Raw genomic sequence first — 26,921 nt, 5'->3', positions numbered from 1 at the left:
TTACACATATGATTAGTATATAATATGGATATAAATTCTTCAGTAACTTTATTAGTTGATTTTTTCTTTTATGCATTATTATTATTATTGCCTTTTAATTTTTACACCTTACCTTTATTACTGTTTTTAACATTATCATTCTTTCTTCCTTTTCCTCTGCATTTCTCTGAGCCTTAAGAAATTGTTTTTTAGTTGCACATATGGAATTTGATGCGTGGCGTTTCTTAAATTTTTACAAATTTATGTAATCTTGCTCTATCTTAATCTAGTGATAAAACAGTAAGCTATGTATATTTATTTTCATGTTACAAATTAGAATATGATCTATATGACTACACCATGAGTTCATACCTTTTATTCATTCCTTTTTGCTTGTGCTTTTTACTACCACACAATTTGCCAGTTCATAAATAGCTTAGAAGCTTTGCCAATGAGGTTGGATTTGGAACTGTATTCTTATATCCTACTTAGGAAATGATCAAGAAAAACACAAAATCCTAGGTAATTTTTTTCCTCCTTCCTTTTATTTTCTTGGAGCATTTAGCTTAGAAAGAGGTCAGATGATTTGAGGGTGTAAGGTAAGAGGGATTTGGGGAAGGTAGGTTGTGGCGGGAGATCTTTAAGAAAAGTTCCCCATCCCCCAGAGCCCACCAGTTCACTGTTTGCCCTTATCCCTACTAGGGGAGAGAGTGACTCTCAATGAGTTAGGCCCTTCCCAGCTAGCTAGCTAGCTAGCTAGCTAGCTAGCTAGCTATCTTTATTTATTTATTTATTTCCCAGCCCTCTATTTAAAGGGCATAAATGTTTAAGATCTAAGCATGTTTAAACTTGGAAAAACAGAATGTTACATCAGAGAGGATAGTATGAGTAAGAATTACAGAATGGCCAAACATTTTGAATGTTTACTAGGTTCATTGAACAATGGGTCCTGTAAGTTAACTCAAAATGCAGAAACTTTTGGATTGTATTTCCTATAGGAAACAGTGGGCTTTCTAGACACATTTTTGAAAAACATTACTTTGTAGTTGAGCTGTTTTACCAGCAGGTGGCCTGCATACACACAGTTGTGCCCCTCATTTAAATACAAAGTGCTTTAAAGTAGATACAATAATAAGTCTTCCCTCCATCCCTTTCATCTCCCCTACCCAGCACGCGCGGGCACACATACACACATACACACTCATGTAATTTTTCATATTCTTACACAAATGGTAGCATACAACACATTCTTCTGCCCCTTTTTCTCACTTAAGGGTTCATCTTGGAGATTCATGTATATCAAAATATGAGGAGACTCAAAGATTTTATGTTCATAGAGCATTCCATTGTACAGTGGTCCCATCATTACTTAACCAGCCTCCTGTTGATGGCAGTAGGTAGTTTCAGTCTTTAGTGCTTAACAACAATGCTGCAATGAACAAAGCTGAACCTGTATCACTTTGCCTGTGCGTGTCTCTATGGATTGTTGAAGGGCACGGAGGCTTGCAGTGTCCCTGAGTTGTACTTCACAGAAGTAGCAGGGCAATAGGAGTGCCTGCTTCCCTACCCCTCTGATAGATGAGAGCTGTGTTTTCTCATATAGTTTACTGTGCATGCCTCTCATTAGGAATACTGTTGAGCATTGTGTCATAGATTCCCTTTCCTAGGAACTTTCTATTTATGACTGTTGTTCTTTTTTCCATAGCATCGTTGGTATTTTTGTCAATGATTTGTAGGGGATTTTTGTATACTTAGTGACATTACCATTTGATCTGTGATTAAGAGTTGAAATTTTCTTTTCCCAGTTTATTCTTATATTTTACTAGTTCACATTGCCATACTGTCTCATGCTTTTCTTAGCTTTTCTGTTTATTCTTCCATATGAACTTGAATTTCAGGTTAGGAAGAATTAAAAGCTCTCTGATCATTGTTATCAGTTATCTTCATTTAAAATTTTTCCATTAATGCCTTTTCTCTTTATTATTTTGATTAATAGACTTCAAGTAGACTCCACTAGTATCATCTGACAGTAGAACATTATGGTCAACACTGGGCTTTTCTTACTTGATAAAGAATTGTGTGTTAGTCTTCATACTTTCAGAGAAGAGGATACAGAGGAAAGAAGTAAGAAAGACATAAAGATAGCCTCTTCTAGAAATGATTCCTTATGTTTTCTGTTTTAGTAAGCAACAATTTGCATAACTAGTTCTCTTTCAGCTTCCAAAATATGTTGTATATATAGCTCAAGGATTTTTTTTTTTTTTTTGTCAAACAAAAAATAAGAGTCACTCTTTTTAGTAAACATTTTAATTATCTTTCAGGGTGGCTTATGGTGTTTTGGAGGAAATGGACTTCCTTATGCTGAAAGTTTTGGAGAAGTTCCTTCAGCTACAGTGGAAATGTTCTGCTTAGAAGCTTTGGTAAAACATTCTGAGGTAACTTACGTTTTCAGAATGTAGTTTAGTTTTTATGATCATAATGAAAAAATTGTACATGTTGGTTCATTCAAGGGAAGTAATCCTCATTTTTTGTAAAAGAAAAAAAGCTTTTTGCTTGTTTTAAAATTTCTGCTTTTCCCCCCATTTAATTATTAGAATTGATAGTCATGATATAGCACAATACATATTTCATTTTTGCCAAGTATTTCTAAATATTTAATCTTACTTGCACATAAAAAAGCAATCCATTGTCTCAATATGGCATTGACCTTTGAATTATACTTTTACTGCCTTTCTCAGATCATTTTTACAAATATTACCAAGTAGTTAATTTTCAGTAAAACATCTGCCAGAAATGTAGCAATATAGAAAAGAAGTAAATTAGGTGACCATACTCTTGAATATTATTTTATTTTATTTTTTTTTAATTTTTTAAAATTTTTATTTATTTATGATAGTCACAGAGAGAGAGAGAGAGGCAGAGACACAGGCAGAGGGAGAAGCAGGCTCCATGCACCGGGAGCCCGACATGGGATTCGATCCCGGGTCTCCAGGATCGCGCCCTGGGCCAAAGGCAGGCGCCAAACCGCTGCGCCACCCAGGGATCCCCATACTCTTGAATTTTAACCAGAACAAGTATTAGTGGTTTTTAATTTTTTTTGCACTTATGACAACTTTCCTTTCATGATCATAGTTTGATTTTATTTATTTATTTAAAGATTTTATTTGAGAGAGAGAGAGGTGGGGAGATGGGGCAGAGGGAGAGAAAGACTCTCAAGCAGACTCCATGGTAAGAGCAGAGCTTGACACAAGGCTCGAACTCATCACCCTGAGATCATGACCTGAACTGAAATCGAGAGTCAGATGCCCAACCAGCTGAGCCATCCAGGTGCCCCCTGGTGACTTTTTGATTTTAAAAAGAAAAAAGCAACAAACTTTTTGGTGCTCAAACATGAATGTATAAAAATCACTCAGGAAGTATACTTTAAAGTACATATTTCCTGGTCACCTCTAACAGTTTTAATTTAGTAGATGTGGGCTTATGTCCAGAAAATTGCATTTGTAACAGGCATTCTTGGGGAGGCTGTTGGAAGTGGTTCATCCCACATCATGAGAAACTCCATCCTAGAGAATTTAAACTCTCCAGTTTAATTTTGCAATCCATTAGACATGGCTGAAGCATTTTTGGTTGGGGTACCTGGCTGGCTCAGTGGTTGTCTGTCTTTGGCTCAGGTTGTGATCCTGGGGTCCTAGGATCGAGTCCCACATCAGGCTCCCTGCAGGGAGCCTGCTTCTCTCTCTACCTATGTCTCTGCTTCTCTGTGTCTGTCTCATGAACAAATAAATAAAATCTTTTTTAAAAAAGCCCAGCATTTTGGTCATCTCCAGTTTCCACCAGTGGAGTTAGGAATCAAGTACAAAGCAGAGGTATTAGCATTGTAGTTCAAAAGGGCACGTGGGAAAACAAGCTTGAGTTTTTGCAACTTAAGACTAGTTTCTGAAGCAATAGATGCATCTTCAGTGGAAAGTGCATAGACTACCTTTCCAGAAACTTCTAAAGTCATTACATATTTCACAGACATATGTCTAAAAGGCATACTTTTCAATGTACTAAAAATATGATAAAATTCAATAAAAATTTAGAGAATAGAGATTGTTACATATATGTGACATGGTATCATGTCAGTGAGTACAATTAGTGATGGGAAGAGGCCAAGGCCGTGCCAATGACCTTGGCACACTATGAAGACTTTCCATAATATTACATATTTCCTTTGGCTTTCTTTTATTTCTTTTCTCCATTAAAAATCCATATCCCGTTTTATTTCTTTTTTGCTTTACCACTTTAAACATCTTTAAAGATATTTCTCTTTAAATATTTTTCTGAGTCCTCTGAGTTTTAGGAGAGCCCCATAGCTGTGGGCTTGTGTGGGGTGGTGTGCCGACTGCAGATGGTACTTATCTCTGGGAGTTCTTATATGCAGAAGCAAAATCTGCTACTTGCATGGGGTTTTTCTTCCTGTTAACACGTGGCAAGTTTTTCAAGCATAGAGAACCTTTTTAAGTTAGCTTCAAGCTATCCAAAGTATCACTATAAATGGAAACAGTTGTATAATAATGACATTGTCAGGTTACACATCCCACCAGTAGATAAGCAGAGTAACTTTAAGAATAAAAATTTCAGGGATCCCTGGGTGGCGCAGTGGTTTGGCGCTTGCCTTTGGCCCAGGGCGCGATCCTGGAGACCCAGGATCAAATCCCACATCAGGCTCCCGGTGCATGGAGCCTGTTTCTCCCTCTGCCTATGTCTCTGCCTCTCTCTCTGTCTCTCTGTGACTATCATAAATAAATAAAAATTAAAAAAATTTTTAAAAAGAATAAAAATTTCAGAAGTCCTGGTGAGATATGCCTTAGTTGCTTCAGTGATTTTTTTTTAAGATTTTTTATTTATTTATTCATGAGAGACACAGAGACAGAGAGAGGCAGGGACACAGACAGAGGGAGAAGCAGGCTTCATGCAAGGAGCCTGATGTGGGACTCGATCCTGGAACTCCAGGATCACACCCTGGGCCGAAGTTAGGTGCTAAACTGCTGAGCCACCCAGGCATCCCAAGTTTCAGTAATTTTTAAGCACCTCTCACATAGATGGGGATTTGCTTATTTATTCAAGTAAGCTGAGATGGGAGTTGTAGGTGGGCCTCTGTTCTTGAGCAGGAAAGAGTCCCCAGGCGGTGCCGTCAGCATGCTATGTCATCTGGTTAGTGAATTTGTGCAACATAAAGTGAGCTTTCATTAATTTATTGTACTAGATATCTACACATTGTGATAAAATTGAAGCAAATGGAGGCTTACAGCTACTTCAGAGGCTGTACCAGCTGCACAAGGATTGTCCTAAAGTACAAAGAAATATAATGCGTATCATTGGAAATATGGCTTTGAATGAACATCTTCATTCTACTATAGTTCGCTCAGGTAACGCCTTTATATACTGAGTATTTTGGGTCTGGTCCTTTATTCTTCTTCCACCCCCACCCCTCGTGATATGTTAATTTTTTTATAGACTTAAGACTTTGCTTAGGGTTAATTATGGATCCTTAGAGCATGTCATTTTAATAGGGGTACAGAATTGCTTGAGACATGTGCATCATCCACACCTAATATAATAGGTATATGGACAATCAGTCACAGGAGAACAGTTTTTGCCATGATGACCATCTAATTGTTTATATCATTTTTGCTACAGCTTGGTTAACCAGGAGGTGTACTCAGAGTATAATTAGTGATTTCCCCCCTTGCACCTAATAAATTGCTGGTAGGAAGATAATTAAGACCATGCATATATCCTGTTCCTCATTTATTTCCTGCCTTATCCAGTCTTTAGCATGATGGTTGCAAAATGATAATTTTTTTTTTTTTTTAACTGCAGCATGCCTTCCCTGTGTGCTTTTTCAGTATCTGGCATTTTTTTGTAAGCAGGAGCCCTTCTCTCTCCTTCCATCTGTCTCCTTCCTTTCTTCCTTCCTGTCTCTCTCTCCTACCCTCTCCCATCAGTATGAGCACAGAGATTCCTGCTTTGTTTTTTTTTTTTTAATGGTTTATATCTGTAGTTAACATTTGATGCCAGATTGTCTCTGTTTTGGTTAGTGGGAGCCCAACAAACTGGCTCCCCATGTCCTTGCAATATGCCAACCTCACTTCGGGAAGAATTCGAATGAGATGTTCCAGGCTCATCTCTGAGGAGAAATGCAGATAGATTTTAATGCAGATAGATTAGTAGAGACCAGGATCTGGATGCTTGGTGTGCTTATTGGTTCTGGAGTGTCTTTCAGTGGAGAAAGCAAGATGATATATACAAATACACAGACACACAAATATGCATACATACGTGCACATAGACCTTGTATATGTTCCTATTTATTAGAAACTAATTTACATTTTTCTTATGTTTCTCTGGGTTTTTTTTTTTTTTTTACATTTAAGAGAATTTTGATCAGTAGGAGTTTTTAATTTAATGAAGTCTCATTCAGGGATCAAACTTTCTCTATAAAGTACTACTTTGGGTTTTATTTGTTCCATCTTTTTAAATTCTTAAGGTAGAAACTTAGATCATTGATTTTAACCTCTTGTTTCAGTTATCTGTTGCTGTGTATCAAAGACAAAATTCATTGGTTAAAATAGTAGTCATATACTTTTAGTCATATATTTTTCATGAATCTGAAACTCAGGCAGGATTTAGTAGTGGAAGATACACTTTCAAGATTTCTTGCTTAATTACCTGGCTCGCAAACTGGTACTGTTTACCAGCTGGTACTGGGAACATTGACTCCTTTCCATGTGCACCTCTGCATGCAGCTTGGGCTTTCCTTAAAGCGTAATGGCTAGGTTTTGGGGCAAACATCCCAAGAGAGCACCAGATATAAGCTCTTTTCTTTTTATAATCAAGCATTGGAAGTCATTTCTGCCATGATCTATTGATTAGAAGCTAGTCACTAAGGCTGGCTTATATTCAAAGGGAGGAGTTTTGGAAGGCGTTTTGACTCATCACCTCTTGATGGAAAATAGTGTCAAAGAATTTGAAGACATGTTTCAAGTCACTACAATTTAGTATTTAAAATGGTAAATTTCCTCTAACCTGCTTTAGGTGCATCCCTCACATTTTGGATAATATTGTATTTTCATCGTTATTCAGTTTGACATGTTTTCTATTTGTGAATTTTTTTCTTTGTCTCATGATTACTTAAGTGTGCTGCATAGTTTATAAATATTAAGGGTTTTCTAGATATTCTATGTCTCTGATTTCTAATTTAATATTTTATGTGTTCAGAGAATGTACCTTATAAGATTTTAGTCTTTGGAAGTTTATTGAGACTTACTTGATGGCTTGTGTTATGGTCTGTTGTGGTGAATGTTCTGTGTGCCCTTGAAAAGAATGAGTGCTCTCTAGTTGTTGGGTGAAGTGTTATACATAACAAACCACATTGACTGACGGTATTGCTCAAATCTTCTATAGGTCTTTACTGAGTTTTGTCTAGTTCTATGAATTACTGAGAGATATGTTAAATTTTTAAACCGTGATTATGAGTTTATCTGTTTTTCCCTTTAGTTCTGCCAGGTTTTCTTCCTGGTAAATTATTCGTTTTTTAAGTGATGTCTCTACCACTGGGGACACTCCTTTTCTGTAAGTGTACTTCATCTGGTGTTAAAATAGCCAACTACCTTTTTGTTTTTCTTTTGAAAACATTTTTATTATTGAAGTATAATTGACATAAAATGCTGTTAGTTTCAGGTATATAGTGATTTAACAATTCTATACATTATGAAATGTTCACCATAAGTGTAGTTATCACGCATCACCGTACAACATTATTATATTATTGGTCATATTCCCTTTGCTGTACTTTTGATCTCTATGACTTATTTATTTTATGCCTAGAAGTCTGTACCTCTTAACCCCCTTTACCTATTTTATTCAGCCCCCCACTCCCCTCCCATATGGCAACCACTAGTTTATTCTCTGTATGAGTCTATTTCTATGGGAGTTTTTCGTTTTGTTTTTTGGATTCCAGGTAGAAGTGAAACATATGGTATTTGTGTTTTTCTTTCTGATTATTTCACTTAACATAATACTCATAGTATTATGTCTATCCAAATTTCTGTTTGTCACAAATGGAAAGAACTCATTCTTTTTTATGGCTGAGTGATAGTCCATTACACACACACACACATCCCTTTATCCATTGATGTATACAGGTTGTTTCCATCTCTTGGCTCTTATAGAAAATGCTACAGTAAGCGTAGGGGTGCTTATTTCTTTTTGAATTAGTTTTTTCATTTTCTTTGCCTTTTTTTTTTTTAAGATTTTATTTATTTTTTTTTTCATGAGAGACACAGGCAGAGGGAGAAGCAGGCTCCATGCAGGCAGCCTGATGTGGAACTTGATCCCAGGACTCCAGGATCATGCCCTGGGCCAAAGGCAGGTGCTAAACTGCTGAGCCACCCAGGGATCCTGTTTTTTCATTTTCTTTGGATAAATACATAGTAGTGAAATTCCAGGATTGTATGGTATTTCGATTTTTAAGTTTTTGAGGAACTCTATTCTGTTTTCAACAGTGACTGTACCAATTTATATTCCCACCAAGAGCATGCAGGGGTTCCTTTTTCTTTACATCCTCACTAACACTTGTTATTTCTTGTCTTTTTTATTCTAGCCATTCTGACTGGTGTGAAGAGATAATCTCATCATGGTTTGGGGTTTTTTATTTTGGTTTGGTGTTTTATTTTATTTTTTTAAGTTTTTATTTATTAGAGAGGAAGAGCACAAGAGCGTGGGGAGGGAGAAGCAGACTCCCTGCTGATCAGGGAGCCTGATGTGGAACTTGATCCCCAGATGGTGAAGTCATGACCTGAGCCGAAGGCAGAGGCTTAACCAACTGAGCCACCTAGGCGCTCCTCCTTGTGGTTTTGTTTTGTTTTAAGATTTTATTTATTTATTCATGAGATACAGAGAGAGAGAGAGAGGCAGAGACATAGAGGGAGAAGCAGGTTCCTCGCAGGGAGCCTGATGTAGGACTTGATCCCGCCCTGAGCCAGTAAGACACCCAATCCCAAAGCCATCCAGGAGTCCCATGGTTTTGATTTTCATTTCCCTAATGATCACACTGGCTTTTTCTTCTGTTTGCTGTTTGCATTACCAGTCTTTTATCTTTGACCTTTCTTTTGCTTTCATTTTTCTATGACTTTAAAAATAAGTGCCCTGTTTTATAGACAGCAGATAGGTACATCTTTTTAAAAAATCTAGTTTGATCCTTTTAATTGGAATGGTTTGTTTCTTTACCTCTAATGTAGTTATGAATATTGTTTCCTTTTTTCCCTCCTTTACTGACTTTTTTTGGTTATTTGAGTGTCTTTTACATTGCTTTGTCTCCTCCTTTGGGTTTTTATATAGCATTATTTATGTATTTTTTTATTGGTGGTATCCTTAACTTATGACAGTCTATCTTGAATTATTATTATACTATCTTATATATAGTGTGAGATTCTTATAACAGTATATATAATTCACTTTCTGCCCCTTGCCATCCTCTATGGTATTGTCATAATGTATTTTGCTCCTACATATGTTATAGACTTTGTGATACATTGTTATTTTTAACAGTCAAATGATATTTTTAAAGACTATAAGGAAAAAAAGGTTTTTTTTTTTGAAAGATTTTATTTATGAGAGACACACAGAGATAGGCAGAGACATAGGTGGAGGGAGAAGCAAGCTCCCTGTGGGGAGCCCAGTGTGGGACTCAATCCCAGGACCCTGGGATCATGACCTGAGCCAAGGCAGACACTCAACCACTGAGCCACCCAGGTACCCCAAAAAGTCTTTTTTATTTGCACATTTATAATATCCAGTGTTCTTCCTTCTGTTCTATTTATCTACATGTACATCTGATACCATCTCCCTTCAGCCTAAAGACCTGGGTCTGCTGGACAAATCCTCTCACCTTTCATTTTCTGGAAGTCTTGACTTTGCCTTTGATTATCCCAGGAAAGATTTTCCATGGATAAAGAATTGTGTTGACAGTGTGTTATTTTTTTCTGGTAGCACTTTAAAACTGTCATTCCATTCTCTCCTAATCACTGCTGTCTGATGAGAAGTCTCTTACTGCCACTTTGGTTCTCCTGTATGTACCTTGTCGTTTTCTCTCTGGCTTGAGGTTTTTATGTTTGGCTTTTAGCAGTTTGTAAAGTGCTTGGTTCCTTTTTTGTATTTATGCCGCTCAGGGTCTGCCGAGCTGACTGAATCAGTGGGTTGATGTTTTTGATCAAATTTGGAAAATTTCTAGCCATCTTAAAATACTTTTTCTTATTTCCTTTTTGCTCTTTTTTCCTTTTGGGATCTCAGTCATGGATATTCGATCTCTTGATTCTGTTCCACACGTTGTTGAGAATCTCTTCATTTCTTTTCAAAAAAAGTTTTTTTTCTTTCTGTGTTTTACTTTGGATAATTTCTGTTGACTTATCTTCAGTTTCTTTAATGGAATAGCACCTTGATCAAATCAGTATTTTATTTAAAAACAACAACAACAACACACAAAACACTTCCCTTAACTGGACCCTGGCTCTATCCCAAGTCTTCCATTTTCTTCCATCCAGCCCATTGAATGTCTTGGTCTCTCAGTTCCTTGGCCTTCTCATCTTCATTTGCTTCCTTCTCCATTCCTGATTGTCTAGTTCTCCATTCCCGTGCCATACCTGGACCTAGTCACTGCCTAAAACCACCTCACCTATAAAGTCAGTACTTCACCTCTCAGCGCACATCCTCCTCTCATTCAAGCTTGTCTTTGCATCTGCTCTCCCAGGGACCAGTTTCATTCTCTCCAGGAATCTATCTGTGGACCCTTTTGTTTTTTCCCAACTTCTCAGTCCCTTTTGTTCTCCACTTCAGCTATATATCCATGCTACATCATTTCACTGACGTTCCCCTCAGTGTCCAAGTACCCCCTCTCCCTTCCATCCTCTGAGCGTGCCCTTGGTCAAGACCCCAGCACTAGGGAAAACCTGCCGTCTGCTGCTGTGGCTGAGCACAGGATCATTGCAGGTCGGTCGTCACCTTCAGTGTCACTCAACAGTCCTGTTTCTCCAGTCAACATGTCTTAGTCCTAGCAATGATGATTTAAACCTCCTCCGCCTTCCTCAGACCTTCCACAGATTCTGTCCTCTCAGCAGATGACCTCTCCTCCTTCAATGAGACAGCTGAAACCCTGAAAGGAATTTCCCTAGTTTCCCACTACCAAAACCAAACCAGTCTTCTCCTTTTCTGCTCCTGATGATAGGAAAAGGGACATCTCTTGTGAGACCTCCAGCTATGCCTGGCTCCTGGCTCCTTTCCCTGGCTCGGGAATTGCAGGTCTTCTAATCTGTGTAGTCAGCAGCTCCCTCTCAATGGGACTCTGATCAATACAGGTTAGGGGACAATGTGAAAAACAACCTAAGTTCTTGACACTGTATCACCCCAGTTTTTCACCCTCTCTTCTGCTTTTCCATTTTATGTCTAAACTTTTCAGAGTAACCTATACTTCTTTTTGCTCAGCTCTCATTATTTCTGAACATTTGTTTGAATTCTGCCTTACCTTGTATTTTTTCTTTAGAGATCTTGCATCTTTATATGTATATACACATATATATATATATATTAAGATATAGATCTTAATAGTATCAGATCTGTAACTTTTTACCATTCAGATTTACAAAAGTTAAAAAGATGGTAATATTCACTCTGGTGAGGGTGTGTGAAAACTGTTCCTCTCATATATTGTTAGTGAAGCTTTAAATTGATTCAGTTTTGGGCAGCCCCTGTGGCGTAGCAGTTTGGTGCCTCCTGCAGCCTAGGGTGTGATCCTGGAGACCCGGGATTGAGTCCCACGTCGGGCTTCCTGTGTGGAGCCTGCTTCTCCCTCTACCTGGGTCTCTGCTCCTCTCTCTCTGTCTCTATGAATAAATAAAATCTTTAAGAAAATAAATTGATTCAGTTTTTTGATAGGCACTTAGCACCATCTATTAAAAGAATGTATATAGCATTTGACCTAGTAATAATACTAGGTCAATAATACTAGTACTCTCTCCTACCTAAATACTCATGGATGTTCTTAAAGATTTGTGTATGGGGCACCTGGGTGGCTCAGTGGTTGAGTGTCTGCCTTTGGTTCAGGTCGTGATCCCAGGGTACTGGGATCAAGTCCTGTATCAGCTCTATCCAGGGAGCCTGCTTCTCCCTCTGCTATGTCTCTGTCTGTCTCTCATGAATAAATAAATAAGATCTTGAAAAAAAAAAGAATTGAGAATAAAAATATTTATTGGACTTTTGTTTGTGGTATGGAAAAATGGAAACAACCTAAATGTCTGCCAGTAGGAATAATGGTTAAGTAAACAATGGTATACTCAAATTATGTTAAATGCAATAGTTGAAAAGTCGAGCAATGTGGAGAGCATTCCAAGACACAATGCTGAAGTATCAGATCCAGTCACAGAATAGTAGGAATAGTACAATTCTGTTTAGGCAAAAGAAAAAAAAAAAAAGAAAAAAAGAAAAAAAAAGTATATAGAGCTATAGTGTATATATGTAGAAGTTATAGGTATATGACCGAATTTTTAAAAAGATTTTGAAAGGTCACCACCAAACTTTAGTTACTTTTGAGATTATAAATGGAATTGGGAAATGATAGGAGTGCTAAAGTAGGACTTTGATTATTAAATGCTGTTTTTTGAAAATTATTTTTATAATTATGATTCAGATATTACAGAATTTAAAAACACTGAATCTTAAAGACACAAGGTGTTTTTGATGTTTTGTAAAAGGTGAAGCATCTCAGGCATTGTGAAAATACTTTGTCAACCAGAAAAAGCCATAGAAATGGCTTGTGCCATGATTTCTCTCGTGTTTCCTTTCTTGGGATTCCATTAAAAATAAAGCCATATTTTTGTATGTATACCAGTGATATGCCTGTAAATCTCTACAGATAGATTTTTACAACTTTCTTATATTGTTATTATAAAGCTTACTTTAGCACATTTGGAAGGGACATTTTTTGATATTACAAATTTGAATATTGTTAAAGAATTATTGGGCCTGAGAATTCTTTTGGATTATCATCACACTGATATTCAACACTTTGGCCACAGAGCATAAGAGGAGGACATAGGGATAATTGCTTTGTATTGAGTGCCACTGGCTTTGGTAAGGGCAGTTTTTATATGGATTAATTTATTAGAACCTTCTTCCAGCCCAGGGAGCCAAGTAACTTGACTAGGTTCCACAATAAGTAAGTAGGAGACAGAAATTTTGAGTCTACATCTCTGCCCTCAAGGCCCATGTTGTGTTATTGTAAATTATATAAATAACATGGGAATAGATCCAGTGGTAAGTACTTCAGAGAACATAGAAACAGCAAAAAAAGTTAAACCCACGTTTTTACAGAGCCCTCTCCAAATCCAACTCCTTTCTAAGAGATTATAACTATTAATTTGGTGCCTCTTTACAGACACGCGCGCACACACACACACACACACACACACACGCATGTGTTTTGATACATATTTAAGTGGTTTTAAGTAACAAAAACATAAAAAAATAAATGAAGTCATACTGCACATGGTATGACTTTGTCTTTATAAAAATAATGATTCCAGGGTGCTTGTCTGGCTTAGTAGGTAGAGCATGTGACTCTTTATCTCTGGGTTGTGAGGTCAAGCCCCACTGGGTGTAGAGATTACTTAAATAAACTTTAAAAACAATCCATACTGTACAGTATAATCCCATGCTGTTGAAGAGAAAAAGTACATACAAGGTATACAGTATGTATATGTTAGGGGAACCTGGCTGGCTGAGTCTGTGGAGCATGCAACTCTTGATCTCTGGGTCTTAAATTAGAGCCCTACAAAGGGGGTGGAGCTTACTTAAAAAGTCATTGAGAAATCAAATAGCTGTCAAATACTGTGAATCTCTGAGCTGAGGAAAAAAAAAATGTTTCCTTCCTGAACCTCGTATTTTACAGACTTTCATATATCGAGCAAGCTCATTATTTTTGTAATATTCTTTTTAAAATTTAAATCTAATCAATATATACTGTTATTTTAGTTTCAGGTGTATAATGATTCATACATTCTATATTACTCAGTGCTCATTGTGACAAGTGTCCTCTTAATCCCCATCACCTATTTCTCCTATCCCATAACCTCTTCCCTTCTGGCAACCAGCAGTTTGTTCTCTGTAAGAGTCTGTTTTATGTTTGTCTCTTTGTTTCTTTCATTTCTTAAATTTCACATATGAGTGAAATCCTGTGGTATTGGTCTTTGACTTATTTCACTTAGCATAATATTGTCTGGATCCATCCGTGTTGTTAGAAATGGCAAGATTGCATTCTTTTTTAAGGCTGGGCACTATTCCACTGCATATATATATATATATATATATATATATATATATATATATATATATATACCACAGCCTTATCCCATTCATCTGTGGATGGACACTTGGGTTGTTTCCATATCTTACTCTTCCATATTGTAAATAATGCTGCAGTAAACATAGGGGTGCATATATCCCTTGAATTAGTGTTTTTGTTTTCTTTCTTTCATTTTCTCCCAGTAGAGGAATTACTAGATCACATGGTAATTATGTTTTTATTTTTTGAAGAACCTCCATACTGTTTTCCATAGTGGATTGTACCAGCTTACATTCCTTTTTTTCCCACATCCTCGCCAACACTTGTTATTTCTAGGTAAGCTCATTATTAAGAAATCATTTCTTATGTGCATTAAAGGCTGCTAATATGTCTGACAATGAGGATGAAATAACTAGAATTAAAACTGAGTTTAGTAATTCTCACTAAAAGCAGAATATCATTATTGATGACATCTCTAGTAATTGCAACTTTTGTTAGATTTTCTAAAAAAAGAAAATGGCTCTTAAACCCCTCACACCTTCTTTGAGACCCCCTCCCACTCCCCCCACCCCCCACCTACAGGTACCTGGCTTGGGACATCATGTGCTGTGAAAGCCAGAGGATTTTAGGGCAGAATGGAGTTGGAGTATTCTTTATTTTCTGTGAGACAGACACTGGAGTCTGCCTTTCTCCTGACACTTTTAGTCAGAAACCGCTCACAGTCCCAGATGGAGTAGTGTGGGTATTGAGGGGGTTTGCTCTCTTTACCAGGTTGGGTTTCAATACTGGCAGAGGCAATGAAATCTCAACGCATTATGGAGGCCTCACATGCTGCCAGAACCCTGGCTAATCTAGACCGAGAGACTATGCAAGAAAAATACCAGGATGGTGTGTACGTGCTACACCCCCAGTATCGCACAAGGTAAGAAAGCACACAGTCACTTTGTCTGCTGTGGGGACATAAAGCCTACAGGGCTTATCATTTTACTCTATTTCTACATAATTCAGCTGTTAAATACCTTACAGATAATCTCGATAACTTTATTTACTGATACAGTTTGTCCATAACAACTTCAGAAGAATTTCTGAATTCTATTGTGGCTATTGTGGAAGTATGGAACTAGCTAAATCAATCGGCGTGATTTTACACCAAGGGCTATTCTTCAGGAAGATGGCGCTCACCTCTTGTAATGTGGTCCCCCTTAAACTTTGTAACATGTAGTTCTTTGTTTCACTACTTGTTTCCTGTAGATCTGAGTTAATAGCTGATTTGGATTGTAGAGGTTGGTCTGCATGGGAGAAGATAGGACATCCTATGCAGACAACCATGTTATATTAGCCTGTTCTAGAACTCAGAAGGACTGGACAAAGTTTATGCAAAGTATAAAATCGTTCGCTGGAAGAAGCAACTTGTAATAAATTTGACTCCTGTTCCTTTTTAAGATTATTTCTGCTCACCATTTCCAGCTGTATCATTGCTGAGATAAATAAATATAGAAAGGACCACAATGAAAAATTACCTATTTCTTGGATTTTTCTCAGGCACTTTAAAGTAATACCTCAGAAAATAGCAAAAACATTTAATTGAAAAATGGATTGTGTGGTTAATTCCAATTTTATAGATAAAATGATATGGAAATGTTTTTTATGTGTTGCATAATTGTGTACTAAAATAGCTTACAAGTCATATGCATCTATAGTTTGTAAAAATGTTATCTAGGAACATTTGGGTGGCTCGGTGGTTTAAGTGTTTGAGTCTTCATTTTGGTTCGGGTTATGATCTCAAGGTCATCAGATTGAGCCTTATATCAGATTTTACGTTGGGCATGGAGTCTGCTTAAGAATCTCTCTCTCGGGATCCCTGGGTGGCGCAGCGGTTTGGCGCCTGCCTTTGGCCCAGGGCGCGATCCTGGAGACCCGGGATCGAATCCCACATCAGGCTCCCGGTGCATGGAGCCTGCTTCTCCCTCCGCCTGTGTCTCTGCCCCTCTCTCTCTCTCTGTGACTATCATAAATAAATAAATAAATTAAAAAAAAATTAAATATGTCAGGGAGTGAGTAACATATCTTCTTTAAAAAAAAAAAAAAAAAAAAAAAAAAAAAAAAAAAAAAGAATCTCTCTCTCTTAACCTCTGCCCCTGTCTCCCAACTAAAACAAAAAGAGTCATACCTAAAAACTATGAATTACTTTAAAATCTCACATCATTTTTTTTTTTTAAGATTTATTTGAGAAAGAGTGTGTGTGTGTTAGCAGGGGAAGGGGGAGAGAGAGATAGGGACAGTCTCCAGCAGGATTCCTGCTGAGCATGGAGCTGTACATGGGGCTCAATTCCTCGATCCTAACATGATCGGAGCCAAAATCAAGAGTCGGATCCTTAACTGACTGAGCTACCCAGGTGCCCCTAAATCTCATTTCTGATAAACATTTCCCTGATAAGTTTTTAAAAATCTCTTGTGTATACTCAGTTGTGAAACTACTCTACCATATTCCTAATTAGTGTCTTAAATACTTTTATTGATTTGTGGAATATTCTCATGAAATTCTTTGGAGGGCAGTCTATGACATATGTTATTACTTCATTGGTCATTAAACTCATTACAGTTGATTTTGGTTGGTCTGCTTCACTAGGGCTAGATCTAGCTCCATTTTTACAAAGAGTGCACACTTCATATATGTCTTTGCTAAAACTCTTCACAGGGTTCCTCAGTACACCTGTGCTTATAGGCTTGCTTTCATGGTTTTATTTTTCTGTCATGTGAACTTGCTAAGTACCATCCACAGAATACCATGTAGATTCTTAACAAAGCAGTAATGCATTTATTCTGCTTCTTTTTAAAACTCTCTCCCCTATCAGTCAGCCCATTAAAGCAGATGTCCTTTTTATTCATGGCCTTATGGGAGCAGCATTCAAAACATGGCGCCAGCAGGACACTGAGCAGGTTTTAACTGAGAAGATTTTAGAGGATGAAGGCAGGTATACAACGTGTTGGCCCAAGGTAAGGAAGTGCTAACTTTGCTAGGCCACCTTCTTCATGACACACTGTACCATCTCTTGCTGTTGATTTTGATTTGCTTATTTTTCTCTTTTTATTGGGATTTCTCCTCCATGCAGTTTTCCTGTCCCTTAAGGACACTTGTAGTATGTTCATGAGCTTGTCATCCTGCCTTCTGTTGTGTAACTTCTGGTTAGGATGTGGGTTATAACTTTATTTTTATTTTTTTTAAACCTTAGAACATTTTTTTTTAAAGACTTTATTCATTTACTCATGAAAGACACAGAGAGTGAGAGAATCAGAGACATAGGCAGAGGGAGAAACAGGCTCAGTGCAGGGAGCCCGATGTGGGACTTGATCCCAGGTCTCTGGGATCATGACCTGAGCCGAAGGCAGACGCCCAACCGCTGAGCCACCCAGGCGTCCCTGGGCTATATTTATTTTTATTTATTTTTTTAAAGTTTTTATTTATTTATTCATGAGAGACACGGAGAGAGAGGCAGAGACACAGGCAGAGGGAGAAGCAGGCTCCACGCAGGGAGCCCGATGTGGGACTCGATCCCAAGACCCTGGGATCACGCCCTGAGCCAAAGGCAGATGCTCAACTGCTGAGCCACTCAGGCATCCCTGGACTATAACTTTAAAAGAATATTTCATTGAGTAAAAAATGGGCAAGGACCCATTTTTAGTTCACTCCTATTAAAAATGTAACAAATAATACATTCATAATAGTTCCGTGATTTTAATAATTATAACAATAGGAATACTTTGAAGAAATAATTCTACTTTGGATTTCCTTAGTGATATTTCTTCTAAGAGCCTTAACTCTGGGATCAACGCATTGAATGCAGTGTACCTAAAGCTCAGTGAAAATGGAAATGTGTGTACTTTCCAGGGCTTTGTACCACCATAGCTTTTTCACCTTCATGGAGGCTTATCCCACAGAGAGAATGGTTTACATTTTGTCTCTGACAACACTTAAGTGTGGAAAGTATGATCGGCCTAAGGTCCACAGATGGAACTGTGACTAAGTATCTGAGTTCTCAGCTCGAATCTCCAACCATCAGACTGTACGATCTGTCCTAGGTCATAACTTTCTATGAAATGCTTTCTAAAAGCCAATTTGATCTGGAGTCCAAAAACTCCTTGCTTTTGGCTATAGCACATTAAAACTGAAAATATTCTCTTGAAACTCTCATTGACTTTATGCTATAAATATTGATGTCTCGTTATGACCAGAAACATAAAAAGATAAAATGCTGGAACTGATTTTCTAGTCACCTTTTAACTTTATTCCAATGTAATGTTTAATAGTTATCAGTATCACAGTGGCCTTTAGTTACAGGTGTCAATCACTAGGAAACAACAGGAGCAGTGGAAATTCACATGTGTTATTTTGTACCTTTTATTTTGTGTAGACATGGTTGGCAAGAGACTGTCCTGCTCTCCGAATTATATCTGTGGAGTATGATACCAGCCTTAGCGACTGGAGAACGAGGTGTCCTATGGAAAGGTAACAGAGAGGATGCTGTGGACTCAGAGCAAGGCCCAGGGTCCAGGCCACAAGTGGACCTTCAGGGGTGGAGGGGAGCTTTATCTTTTGATACTACAAACAGAATTTTATTATGAAAAGCCTAACCTTTTTTCTCTTCTATAAGGAGTTAATAACATGTAAACAATGAAATAGTATAAGGTTTAGATTAGATATAGTGTCAGTGTTGGCCTCCTAAAGTGGTTCATTTATAACTATTCTAGTAATAAGGACTGTGGATTCTATAGCAAAATCTCCTTTACTCCCAGAAGTAAATGTGAGGCTTTTTGCTTTTGTGTTCACAAGTATATATTGGCTATAGGAAGCAAAGGAAAAGATGCTGTGTAATGCAGGCTGCTTGTGTCACTTGTATATCTTATGTGTCAATTGTATATATAGGAAGAAGAGCTCTGGGACCTAGAGTAGCTGATTCTACTTTTGACCCACTGTGTCATCTTAGACAAGTCATCTCACTTGTCTCAGAAGCTTGGTCTGCAAATTGAGAGCATTGGTCTGAATCACTGTTAGGAAGCTGAGTGCTGTCTGCGAATGGCCCCCATGTAGGTGCTGGAGGAAGTGTTCTCCAGGGTCTTTCCTTATTGCAGCCAAAAGGAGCTTTGACAAACTGTTACTGCAAGGAGAGGATTTTATAGATAAACAGTTTGAAATTATCAGACTAGATAGTTTTGAAGTTCCCTTTTAGCTTGAAAATTACTTTTTAATTTATAAAGATTTTTATTTATTTATTCATGAGAGACACAGAAAGAGAGAGGCAGAGACACAGGCAGAGGGAGAAGCAGGCTCCATGCAGGGGGCCTGACGTGAGACTCACGGCAGGATCAGGCCCTGGGCTGAAAGCAGCGCTAAACTGCTGAGCCACCCAAACCCTGCTTGTATAGTAAATGAATGGCTTGTCCTGGACCTACATATTCTGTTTTGCCAGTGTGACTAAGTTAGAAATGGGGAATGAGCAGCTGTAGAAATCAGAGTAGGGATGATCCTGACCCCAAAATGTTATATGTGGTATTGGCCCAATAAAAGCTCTTGCCTCAAAAACTTGGATAGTAAAATTTGGGCAGGAAGCAGGGTGCAGAATCAATAACTTCCTATCATGTCTGCTGTTTTCATTTTGTTTAGAAAGTCCATTGCATTCAGAAGCAACGAACTTCTAAGGAAGCTCAGAGCTGCCGGTGTTGGAGATAGGCCAGTCATTTGGGTATCACATAGCATGGGAGGTATGTTTCATTTTTGTGAAGCCAGCACTGTGAGGTTATTATCAGCTAGTGGGGCTAACCTGTTACCGCAGCTCCCTGGTTCACTTAATTCTGGCCCCCTTTCCCTCTAAATTAATGTTTTTGGATATGACAAAGAGATTTTAGATTACTACTTTCCTTCTATGCCAATTATTTTTCCACAAGGGGACCACTAGTAACAAACCATGTCAAAGGAACATGCGTTTGACAATGTGTAATACTTGCATATAGCAATAATCGGTAAACATCAGAAGTGGTGCCTGCTAAGGGGGAGGTGTGATGGCAGATATCTGCTCTTTGGTTCTTTCATGCACTTGCTAGGTGTCATCTGCTTCTCCCAGCCCACTCCTCGCGAGAGTGGTCACCATCTGCCGTGGAGAGGGCCTTGCTACAGCCTCTGGCCTCTTCTATCTGATGAAATGCTCAGAATTGCAGATTCTGCCTTGGGGCTTTTTGCTGAGGGAGAGGTAGATGCAGCCCTCTGGGTCCACAGAGATCCACTGTTACCATCTAAGTGACCTTTGTGTTGCATTATCAGCTTCAAGCCCAGGGTGGGGGGGATGGAAGAGATGATGTCTTCCTAGATGCATTTTCCTACAGAAGCTTTGTTTTCCATGGTGGATAAGCTTCATGGTACTCTTTTTTGAATAATTAGTACTGTCCTAATGGTGTGGTCATAAGTATAGGCCACTGGGGGCAAGATGGGAGAGCCTGGGTGCTGCAGATTTACTTCATTGGTGGACACCCAACATAGCATTACTTAATACCCTTCTGTGGGACAGTGTATCCTGTGATATGAGATCTTTCAGCTGAGTTTCTAGAATCTTACCTATTTGTATGCATCTCGTTTGTATTTGTATGCATTTCCCAACCCCCTTGTTTTAGATTAATGGAGGGAAGAAAAACAGCTTATGCATTGTTTTTCTTTGTATGGCTAGGTCTTCTCGTCAAAAAAATGCTGTTGGAAGCCTCCAAGAAGCCAGAAATGAATGCTGTTATAAACAATACCAGAGGAATTATTTTTTATAGCGTCCCTCATCATGGATCCCATCTGGCTGAATACTCTGTTAATATTCGCTATCTTCTTTTTCCCTCTTTGGAAGTCAAAGAACTCAGCAAGGGTAATATTTACCTTCTGTCATGGAGGGAATTGGGATTATATTAATATCCATTATACAGGAGAAGGAGAAAAAGAAGACAGTTTCTAACACTGTATTATCCCACTTTATTATTTGTATACAAATTGTGTTTAGACTATCACAGAAAATTTTTAGTTTGGGCTTGATTTTTCTTTGATACCCTTTCTTAAGCCATTATTTGCTCAAATTAATAATTTTAATACTGTCTTAAGTATTTAAAATTTTAAGAATTATTCCAAATTACCAAGGAACTGCTTTTTTCCCAGGAGTTTGGAAAATCAGCTATTAAAATATAAACAAACTTAAGATTTTCAGGGTATTAAGTATAATGTACTTACTTATTTTGATTAATAAACATTTTCTGTGTTTCTGGAACCTCTGTTAATCAATTTGGAACCCCTGGCTGAGCCTTTAATATGCCAGTTGTCTTTTTGTTTGTATTTTCTTTCTTTTGCTTTATGGAGATTACTTTATCTTCTAAACCTTCTATTTGAACCTTATTTTTTGCAGTCAAGTTTTATTTTCCAGAAACTCTTGTTCTCTGATTCTTTTGAAATCATTCTAATGATACTGATTAGTTTTTCCTTAAAGTTCCTTTGTCTCTTCACTGAGTTCTGTGTCTTCTGTGCCCAAGGTTTTTGATTGCCCACTGGGTCTCTTTCAGTTGTAAGCTGTCCTCTAGTATGGGTCTAGAGGCTCTAGTATGTCTAGTATGTCTTGGTTGCCTTTATCCAGTTGAGAATGGGGGGACAGGCACTCTGTGACAGGCCTTGCCAATGGGAAGCTGTGCTTTAGGGTGATGGTGAGAGCCATCACTCTGAGGGACCCCAGTCCAACATACCACATGGCCCCACATGCATCCGGTCAGCCAGTAACATGTGGAACCTCTTCCTCTGCCTGCTGGCCTCTATGAGTTCTGATGTGGCTACAGCTTTTTACTCTCATCTTAATGGCTTCTTAGGAAGGAGAGAAAATAAGTTATCTTGAATCAGAACCCTAATTTTCTCTTTAGTACATTTTATTATGAATTGGGTAAACAGAATTTGTCACAATCTTGTTTTCTGTAATTTTAATTTTACAGATTCTCCTGCACTTAAAACACTACAGGATGACTTTCTGGAGTTTGCTAAAGACAAAAATTTCCAGGTGCTGAATTTTGTAGAAACACTGCCAACTTACATTGGTAGCATGATTAAACTGCATGTGGTACCCGTGGAATCAGCAGGTATTCCCTCTTTTGAAATTTGTTTGCTATTAGATGCTTAGTTGGTGGTACCTAGTTTAATTATAAACAACCCACCTTTATATTCAGCTTCTCAGTTTTAGGAGACAGTTATATGAAGATCTAGACTTTATTATTCTTTTCAGCTATAGATTAAAATTTCCCTGCCAACATACAACCATGGCACTACTCCTCCCTTCCTTCATTTAACTGGCCAGCTAGCAGAGGTTAATTGGCTGCCCCTAACTTAGCCATCACAGTAAGTGCTGTTGAATTAAGGTAAGAATACACAACTTTTCTATTAGCTAGAGTGAAAGGAGTATTTCATTTAACAGACTGATAATTGATTTGTTAAAGCTTTCTACATGCAGCTAAAGGTTTGGAAGCTTTAGTAAATGGAAGATCGTATTGTTTTAACATTAGTTTTTTTCCATTGGAATCTTAGATGGGGAATATTCAAGCAACAATTTCTTTTATAAACCTGGGGTTGAAGGAAATAACCAGTACCTATTACTGTGGTATATTAGGCTCTTTGAGGTAGGGCCCAAATCTTAATTCTCTTTATAGCCTCCTATATTACCCCATATGTAGTAGATAACCCACACATTTCCTTCATTGAAATGCTTTTCTCTCACCTGGCCAACCCATTTACCTCTGAGGCAATGTTAGGTGCTGTCCTGGTGGCACTTGGCCGGTACTGAGAGCTCTCAGGGACATAGTGCATCTGGAGTGCCTGCCAATTGGTTCTAAAACCTGTATAAGTTTTCCTAACTCCATTATGCATTATCTAAATAAAATGAAAGACGTAATACTCTGTAGTAGAACTTAAATAGGCTTTCACCACAAAGTAATATGCTGTAGGGTAAGGAGTTACTATTCAGTAGTTGAAGAACTTAAAAGACTGGAAACTTGAAGCAAAAGTAAAGATGATATTGTGGACCAACTGTTTCTAGCAACAGAGCCTTGTAATTCTGTCTGCCCTTTATTTGGGGTCATGAGGAGGCTTGTCTTCCTTCATAACCATGACCTGTATTCCTTACCTGGCTGTCCTCACCAGGACCTCTTGTCACTTTCATCCAGGTGGGCTTTGTTAGGCTGAAACTGCAGAACCTCCACTCAGTCCCTCAAGCACTAAATCATCTCCCCCACCCCCACCCCCCGGCAGAGTAAAGAATAGATCCTTCTTTTTTTTTTTTTTAGAGTAAAGAATAGATCCTATATGAGACATAACCACTCTTGTCATCAGGATAAGGGAGCTCATTATGAAGTATAATAACATAAATACTAGAAGAAAAGGTGGTTAAAAGAAGCTTGAAATAATTTAGTAATGTCATGCATGTATATAAAGGTTTTGAAGATGATACTGTTCAGATTCTGTTATTAAATTAGAAATAGGGATCGCTGGGTGGCTTAGCGGTTTAGCGCCTGCCTTTGGCACAGGGCGCGATCCTGGAGTCCCGGGATCGGGTCCCACGTCGGGCTCCTGGCATGGAGCCTGCTTCTCCCTCTTCCTGTGTCTCTGACTTTCTCTCTCTCTCTCTCTGTGTCTATCATAAATAAATAAATAAATCTTAAAAAAAATAAATTAGAAATAGCCCAGAACACATATGAAGAATTTATGAAAAGCATAAATTTATACCTACTGAGAATCTGTTCTTGTGAGAGTAGTCACATGTAGCTTAGCTATGGTCAAACTTCCAGGTCTGTATCTTTTTTGAATCCCTTATCACAACCAAATCACCATTTGGAACTACCTATTTATCTTTCAATATTGACAGGGGAAGGGTATATTTTTACATAGATTTTATTGACATTTTTGTTTTCTTCAGATTTAGGCATTGGAGATCTAATTCCTGTGGACGTTGACCATTTGAACATTTGTAAGCCAAAGAAAAAGGATGCTTTTTTATACCAGCGTACCTTACAATTCATCTGTGAAACTTTAGCCAAAGACCTTGAAAACTGAGTTCTCTTCTTCCCTTTTGCAAGAAACTTGGTGTTCTGTTTCTCTTACTAAGCTCTAAGCAATCATGCAAACACAGGCACTATGGCATCAATGTGGTCTGGAGCATGTTGCAGGCAACAGAATATTGTTCTCACTTCATGCCCTGTAAAGCACAAACACTGGATTCTTTTGATTTAAAAGAAATTCCATGTGTGCTAGCTTGTTTTGCAGTGTTGTCCCTTGTGCAAGGAACAAACTGCTATGGATAGAAAATGCCTTTGTCATCCGTGACTGTCTCCAGCTCATGGTAGGAGGAACACTGATGGTTTCTAAAGGGAGAACAATCATCACCTTCCATAAAAATGCCATTTGGAGGGTATCTAGACTAGAGAGGAGACTTAACTAGAATATAAAGGCTTTTTGTTCTGGGTATCCATGTGCTGTAAATTTAAAAAAATATATCCGTGTAAACCTTTGTCTCACATGTTACCTTTGTCAGACCTATTGTCATCCATGGGTCAATTCCTTATAAGTTTTTATTTTCATACTACTGAGAACAAATATTTCTCTTTTTAAAAGAATTGTAGCCTATAGTAATTCTTTCGAGACTATAGCTACCTATACTTATAATTTTTCCCAGATAAGGATAAAGTAGCTAATCCATTATTGATCAGAGTCTGAAATAAAACTATTCTAAGCCATTATATTATACTAGTAATACTTACTATCAAGATTCTCTGATTCTCTTTAGCTAAATAATGTATACCTTTCTTTCATGCTCATTTGAAAGTTGTATCAATTGACCTTGAGCGTGTGAGAAATAGGAAATCGTGGGATGCCTGGCTGGCTCAGTTAATAAGAGTGTGTGACTCTTGATCTGGAGGTCGTGAATTCTAGCCCCACATTGGGTGTAGAGATTGCTTAAAAATAAAATCTTTAAGAAAAAAAAAAGGAAATAGGAAAGCATGTTGATGACTTATTTTTAAATAGCATTATTGGGATGCCTGGGTGGCTCAGCGGTTGAGCATCTGCCTTCAGCTCAGGGCATGATCCCAGAGTTCCGGGATGGAGTCCCACATCGAGCTCCCTGCAAGGAGTCTGCTTCTCCCTCTGCTTATCTCTGCCTCTTTCTCTGTGTCTCTCGTGAATAAATAAAGTCTTTTTGAAAAATAATTTAAATAACAGCATTATTAAGATAGAAATCACATACCATAAAATTCACCCTTTTAAATATAGTGTTGTACAACCTTCCCCATTATCTAATTTCAGAACATTTCATCATCAGAACATTTCAACTTAATTTCATTAAGTTATACCCATTAGCAATCATTCCTTACCTCCTTTCCTCAGCCCTTGGCAAACACTAATCTACTTCTTCTATGAATTTGACTATTATGGACATTTCATATAAACGGAATCATACAATATGTGGCCCTTTGTGTCTGGCTTCTTTTTCTTAGCCTGTTTTCAGGGTTCATTTATGATGTAGCGTGTATCAGAACCTCATTCCTTTTTATGGTCAAATATTCAGTTGTGTGGAGATATACCCATTTGATTATGCATTCATCAGCTGATGGATATTTCTGTTCTTTCTGTTTTTTTGGCTATTATGAATAATGCTGCTGTAAACATTTATGTACAAGTTTTTATGTGGACATGTTTTCCATTCTCTTGGATATATACTAAGAGTGGAATTGCTGGGTCCTGTTAAACCTGTCTTTAGCATTTTGAAGATGGTAGACACTTGTAGAATGGGATAGTCAAAGCTAAAACTGGAGTATAGCATTTGAAGGTAAACTGAGATTATCAGTAAACCCTATCAACATTTGTTTAATTACGCAGCAAACAAGTGACTTAACCACTTGTTTTATTATGTAGATACAGTGAATATACCAATTAGCTCACAACAGTAAGTAAGCTAACAATAAGTACTAGCTAATGGATTCCTGTTTGCATATCTTAAAGGTGCTGTGTGAGGCTCAGGCTACTTGATCCTTCAAGGAGACTGGAGAGGTAGAAGGGAGGCATATCTACATCCTCCCTCTGGCCCATTCCAGGTCATTGGTGTCTCCCTGGAAGAACCTTGTGCACCTGGCTTTTGTGGTTGCTACCCAGGGAATGCACCCCTTGAATGCCTGACTTTGGTAGCCATCAGAACCTGCGTTTGCAGGTCCCTCAGCATGTAGCAACAAACATTCAGGGCCCAACACAGAGGCAGTAGGCAGAAACACCCATCTCCCAGTCTTTCCCTGAAAGAAATCTATTTACAACTTTAAAAGTTCAGCTTCTAGTCAGCCTGCCTCTAGGTACTGACAGATCCTCCTCCCTTTTGGAACATTGACAGGTTTTGGCAGAGCCTCAACTGGTGGCAAACACTAAGAACAAAGAAGGTGGCTTGGATAGTCACAAAGGTTTGAGAGAGAATCAAGAGCTCAGACTGAATGACAGATTTCATCTCCTAAATAAGACCACTCTGTCAAT

The 26,921-nt window shown here is 38.1% G+C and overlaps 1 protein-coding gene across 5 annotated transcripts in view; it reads left to right on the top strand.

Annotated features, from left to right (window-relative positions):
• The window catches only part of SERAC1 (serine active site containing 1), a 71,975-nt gene extending 46,584 nt beyond the window's left edge, over window positions 1–25,391 (top strand). For all 5 annotated transcript variants that reach the window (XM_041746260.1, XM_041746258.1, XM_041746257.1 and 2 more), the window contains 9 exons: window positions 2,301–2,414; window positions 5,228–5,390; window positions 15,128–15,278; window positions 17,212–17,353; window positions 18,769–18,863; window positions 20,019–20,116; window positions 21,073–21,255; window positions 22,355–22,498; window positions 24,325–25,391. In XM_041746260.1, coding sequence (XP_041602194.1) covers window positions 2,301–2,414; window positions 5,228–5,390; window positions 15,128–15,278; window positions 17,212–17,353; window positions 18,769–18,863; window positions 20,019–20,116; window positions 21,073–21,255; window positions 22,355–22,498; window positions 24,325–24,461 — 1,227 coding nt within the window. In that variant the 3' untranslated portion in view covers window positions 24,462–25,391. The remainder of the gene's footprint in view (window positions 1–2,300; window positions 2,415–5,227; window positions 5,391–15,127; window positions 15,279–17,211; window positions 17,354–18,768; window positions 18,864–20,018; window positions 20,117–21,072; window positions 21,256–22,354; window positions 22,499–24,324) is intronic.
• Window positions 25,392–26,921: the final 1,530 nt, after the last annotated feature.

Source organism: Vulpes lagopus, chromosome 2, assembly GCF_018345385.1.
Source record: "Vulpes lagopus strain Blue_001 chromosome 2, ASM1834538v1, whole genome shotgun sequence".
In the NCBI taxonomy this organism is placed as follows: domain Eukaryota; kingdom Metazoa; phylum Chordata; class Mammalia; order Carnivora; family Canidae; genus Vulpes; species Vulpes lagopus.
This window is presented reverse-complemented; position numbering and strand designations above follow the sequence as displayed.